Source organism: Aspergillus nomiae (assembly GCF_001204775.2).
Source record: "Aspergillus nomiae NRRL 13137 chromosome Unknown contig00655, whole genome shotgun sequence".
In the NCBI taxonomy this organism is placed as follows: Eukaryota; Fungi; Ascomycota; class Eurotiomycetes; order Eurotiales; family Aspergillaceae; genus Aspergillus; species Aspergillus nomiae.
Genome location: NW_015378710.1, coordinates 1 through 5,878, shown reverse-complemented (window position 1 = coordinate 5,878; position 5,878 = coordinate 1). Strand labels below are relative to the sequence as shown.

The window sequence follows — 5,878 nt, the reverse complement described above, 5'->3', positions numbered from 1 at the left end:
GTTTTCAATTCCAGGAGAAGCATGCTGGATACTGTTATTCTCATGATTATAGGTTCGTGTCGGTAGAGCCAATTACGGCCTAATAATGACCTCAATCCACCGAATGACTCGTACCCGTGGCCACATCTCGTAAAACAGCTTGAGCAAGGCTTGACTGAGTCTGTTATTACAAGTCCCGAATTTCGCGTGTATTAATACGTATCTAGTCGAAAACGTCGATTTCCCGACTGAAACTCCCGACGCGGTAATGCAGGACAGTTATGAAAGATCCATGATATCCAAACCTTACTACATCTGATGTCTTGCACTTTCTTCAGCTGAACCATTTTCTGAATTAGGTAAACCATCAACCCGAGGCTCCTAGCTGACCTCTGCTGACTTGGGGGCTGAGAACCAGTGCTCACCGCCTAATACCCTTTGCACGAAAACTCCACATCTAAAAAGTTTTCCTGACGGTCTTCTCACCACAAACCCCACTTCAAACGGAGTCGAACCTCCTTCATCGCCACTTTAACTCGAATTATGCGTGCATCTATTATTGGGTTTCCCACAGCACCCGGCCTTTGTACGGTTGTACCTACTGTTCTTACCCAGATCCATGGGACAGTTAAATTTGTGGGTGGGTCGACCGAATAACATACCATGACCGAGTCTCCAAGACCACGGTCCACCACATGGAGACCGAGCATCGTCCGAATTACAATACCATGGATACGCCGCCGCAGGGTTCCATAGTTAGTCAGTACCAGCCATACTTGTGCGACTACGGTTCGGAGCGCTCCTTTCCATGCTGGGGCCAACCAGAGATGAGGGAGCGGCTCACGGTATGTCTATGGGCCAATAAGAGGGCCGTCGCTTAACCTAACATTCACTTCCGACTCAACTCATTTTCAACCAATGGAGAGCCGATTGCGGGGTCAATCGGGTCAACGTGTTCACATTACGCCTGATTAATTCCTCGACTACAAAAGCGCTCCATAAAGGCTTGTGATATTACGTGCTGCTGTCCCCGAACATCCCACAAGGGTTGGCCTGAGGTGTGGAATCGAAGTAAGGACCTTGGATCCTTTCCGTCCTCGGAGCGGTTACCCACGAATCCAAATCAACGTTCTCCGGGTCTTTGGACGGGATATGACGACATACCTACATACACCATTACATACTACTTCCGTCTGATCTAGTATCCCTCAGAACAGCCATGACTACTACTAGTAGTATGCAGGTCTCATCGTGCTTCTTACCGACAAGTTCGGTATAACAGCTCCTCTCCGCAGCAAATGGGTTCTAACTTGGGACAGATTTGTCTATAGATAGATATCAAACAGCTCGAATCCTATGGAGCTACTGATCGTTCATAACCTTCAAAGGCCCTACCGACACCTACTCTCTGGTCCCATTGTTGGACAGGGCCACCGGGCTTGATTTCGACCTCATGACTAGAAAAAGAACCTCTCATAAGTCTTCTTTGTTCTTTCTTGAACTGAAGCAAGGCATAGCTGCATATGTGAATCAGTATATTACAATAGAATGTGTATCCCTTTCCACAAATATTTGGAATTTATGTACTTTTGAGATCGAGACAAGTGAATCCCACCAAAAGATCACGCGATGGGCGAAAAAAAAGGGAACAAAAAGGGGGGACCCGAATGGATGGTACATTCCTACTCTGCATTGCAAAACTGTTTTCGGTGCTATGATGACAAGATCGCGGGTTGGTACCATGGCTCGCGGCCCCTGTGGACGGGCTGGGCCGTTCGCGAGTGATCCCCGAGTTCCCGGATGCAAGGGAGTCAAAGTACTGTGCAGGGCGCAATGGCTAAAGCCACTGAAACTCGTGCCAGTGGCTTTGCATTGTGAGTTACTGATCTAGGTTCCGCTTCTTCAGCAGCGAGATAAGCGGTATGCGGGTTGCCGGGCAAGGATACAAGGGGTTGGTCGGTAATGAGAACTGGGGTAAGCACCTACCGTGCAGAAATACTCGCCAATCAGCCACCCCAGGTGTTTGCTTGGTGGCATCCCTACCCTGGTTGATTGATGAAGGAACCCTGTATGATTTTTGAGCCGGACCACAGCAGGAGAGCCGCTGCATGTCCGCGGGCACTACTGCGAGGCGCATACCAGAGCCGATTAGCCGTAAGTGTAGGCCAACTGAGATGGCAAGATACAAGGACTTGATCAAGTTATAAGAGATCAGGTGGTCGAGATATAAAGCAAGGGATCTCTCGGTCCTCGCATGATTAGACCGGGTAATTCTACATATGGTATTTTTAAGATCTGAGCTCCAGGTACCTGCCGTGCCCACACGTAGGGCTGGTAGTTGGTTGGGAATGTCCACCACACTCTTGGTCATCGGGTCCAATGCAAGGAGTAGGCCCCGTCGAACAAGAAAGCATGACCATCGTAATCAAACGAACCCATCTTTATATTTGCTCATGTTAATTTGTGGTCACTGGGTCAAATACCGCCGGAAAAAAATCCTTTAAGGAGAAGGGGAAAAAAAAAAAAAGGAGTGTATGCACTGGTCTGAATACTGGTACACTAGGTGAGCAGTTAACCATGGTTCTTAGATTACCTATGTCTGTTCAGCCATGTGTGCTACTAGTTCGCCCGCACGGCTGGAGCACCCCAAGAAATTATTCTCTATTTTTCTCTATCCTTAGTTATTTTTTATTTTTTATTTTATTTCGGAAAAAAAAAAAAATAAAAAAAAAAAAAAAAAATCCTCAGTATGGACCGGGAACCTTGGTACCCTTAATCCCTAGTGCGTCCCAAGAACATGAGCCCGGTAACCATAGACAGAGGACAAAGGGGACACGAAGATGGTGAAAAAACCAGTGGATTTTGTTTCTTTTTCATACCATTCCCAGCATATATCTCTTTGATAGAAAAACTTTTCCTGATGAGTCGGATTTTCTGTGTCCGTCGGATGCCCGGCCAAGGACCTCAGCTAGTAAACAGTGTAACTTGGAGAAGTAAATTTCTTTATGAAGGGAGGCTTGATACAGTAAAAGGGCTGGCTGATTAATCTTCTGCAGGCCGCCATTGGTACACTTTAAACGATTATTCGTTGCCATCCACGGGCCGTCAGCCCCTCTTCTAGGGATTCGGGCATTACCCGGGTGGGCCCAGCATGTATGTCCTCCCATCTTGATAATGATCAAGTCGACTTGGTGCCCCTCTGTGTATGTATTTTTCAAGTCGATTGCGGCATAGAGCAGTTGGGTCTCCCTCCATTATTCATGTCATACGGATCCTGTTATACTGCCGTACTCATCCAGGAGGACGACCAACCGGGCCTGACCCCGTATCGTCTATCTGCAGGTCACGATGGAGTACGCGTGGTATCTAGTCTCACGCCTGGACGTAAGTTACTACTGCAAGTAGTTCCTATCTAGGGACCGGTGCAAAGCACAGGGCACCGGCTTAGATCCTGAAAAGGGATAGCCTGAGGCCGTTCAGCCATGGTCAGATGAAACATCTGGAAGTTAGTCTCGTCTCCATATCGTTGTACAGCTATTCCTTCTGTCTTAGATAAAAATGGAAAGCCAAAGATATGAAACCGCACCTAAAATAAGAATGATCAAGAACGTTCCCCTGATAAAAGCATATGCGAAGGAATCGATCTCAACCATCACGGGTTAGATCTGTATGTTTATCATTTCAAGCCTGGTAGGTCGTAAGTATTATTACCAGTATCTCTAAGCCACTTTTGGACAGCAACTTAATCATCCATGTAAGTCGCCAAATAAAAAAAAAAAAAGAGGGAGAAAAAAAAAAATAGAAAGAAAAGAAAAGAGCCCAAACTGGAGACGGAAGGAATTGAAGCGGTCGGTGGAGCTCCGTCACGGCGCCTTTACCCGTCCCGGAGCACCCTTCATCCGTCATCACTCGTCACTTGCAAACTTACGCCCCTCTTCAGGCTCTAGACTCTACAGTAGTCGCTGCTGGGGTGGTCGCCGGGGTCTGGTAATCGCCCAACCCGAAGGGCTTACAGCGATTCAGGTGATCTCCATGGAACCATGAATGCTTTAGCTGCGTCTTAATGACTCCCCGTCCATGTCTATGGGTCGCTGGCGTGTTGGACAGGGCCCCACCCTGTCCGCGGACCGTTCTTCGACGGCGTTTCTTTTTCATGACCGCTACTGTAATTCTCTTTTTTACCACCGCATGTATGGAATCTTATTCGTATAAACAATTTTTATTATTATTATTTTTTTTTCCCTGCTTACACTTATGTTTCTCCAGTGCCCAGCTGGTGCTGACGCCGATGATAATGCCCACAACGTCCATTGCCCCATCTCTCCCAATCGCATCGACCAATTTCTGCCCGGTCGTCGCCTACCGATGGAATCTGGCAATTATTTCATCAACGATAATTAATTCCCGTGGTGATTATTATTATTTTTTTCTTGCTTAGACCAATCAAACTCGTCTATACCTGAATAATTAGTGAATTGTCCGTGGTACCTCAACGAAAACGAACTCCCATAGGACAAACCGTCAAATTTCCAGGTTCCAACATACCCAAAGACCCAGTCGACCCAAGGAATTGTCCTGTTACAACATCCCTTGAGATCCATCTGCGAATCTTCCCGCCTTTCCGCTTTCCGCCAGCCGTGGAACTCCCACCCTGCATCTCGTGTATTTTGACGCGCTTGACCCAACCGTTTCCCTCCTTTGATTTGTTCTTTATTTTTTGCCTCCCGGACGGACCGGCGAGTCGGCGACCCAAAGAACCAGTCTTTTAGTATTAATATTTCCTGACCTCTTGGTCTTCATGTTCTAGTTACGAAGTACGTAGCAGTCGTCTAGACGAGTGGCAGTATTCGTATTTCATTGTAGAAATAATAACAAGATGACTAGGATAATCAAAAATCAGAAGAGAGTACAATTTAAGAACGAGAAAAAAAAAAAGAAAAAAAGCAGTGAAGGCTTGAATACCTTCCGTCTTCGTCATTTGTCTGTTTTCGAACTATCTATGGAGTAAGAACTGTTTGTTCCATTGCATCTCGTTCTTCGCTTCCTCGGTCACCACTTGCTCTTTTTTTTTTCTCCCTTAATTTATTTTTGTCATTGGTGTTATTTCTCAGTGGGCTTTGCTTCTTCCCACGAAAAGAGAAAGAGTGAGAAAAAGGACTTTGTAGCCCTCCAACATTTCTTCTACTTCTTTCTGCGATTCAATTACATACTAGAGGTCATCCACCTGCACTACTCTTTGGTAAGCTTCCCTTAAGAAAAACTTCTTAAGACTTTCCACTTCCCTAAGCACGCCTCTGCGGAATTCCCCCTGCAGAAACTATTTACTGCCTTGAAGTCCCAGTCTGTGCACACGCCTTTTATTCTTCTTACTATTTCCTTTTGCAAGCAGGGGAAAAAATAGAAAGAGGAATAACAAAAAAGTGGAATAAATTCCAATACCATAGTGCCCCCTGCCGACAAATTTCCAGCTCATTCTCGCAACTGTGGTTCTTGTGGTGTTTGATATACTGACATAGTGCATAGCGCTACTGCCAGGCTTATAGGGATACTATTCCTTTGCTTGCTGATTCCCACTACCTAACGCTACCGCTACCTACTAGGAACTACTGCCCAAGTCGCGACTTTGCTTTTTCTAGTGGATTTGGGAGGCCCTCGTCGTTTTTATTCTTCCATCTGTTAACTCGTCTGAGTCCACTTTTACTACTATCGTATTTTCTTTTTTGTACCTCCCGACCTACTTTATACGCTGCCATCATTTGCTGAACCAGAAGGACATAAAAAGGAAGCCGTCAACGCTCACGTCATACCTGGAATCACTGGAAATCAGTAGAGGCTCTTCGGTTTTTCCTTTTTTCATTACATTTTTCACAACGATTACCATAGCTCTTTGTCCTTTTTT

General features: G+C 46.0%; 1 protein-coding gene across 1 annotated transcript; it reads left to right on the top strand.

Annotated features, from left to right (window-relative positions):
- Positions 1–3,327: 3,327 nt before the first annotated feature.
- ANOM_011867 (uncharacterized protein) lies at positions 3,328–4,380 on the top strand (the record flags this gene model as incomplete). The annotated part of the gene is made up of 2 exons (XM_015557121.1): positions 3,328–3,363; positions 4,246–4,380. The coding sequence occupies 2 exons, from the start codon at positions 3,328–3,330 to the stop codon at positions 4,378–4,380; spliced, it is 171 nt and encodes a 56-aa protein (XP_015401168.1).
- Positions 4,381–5,878: the final 1,498 nt, after the last annotated feature.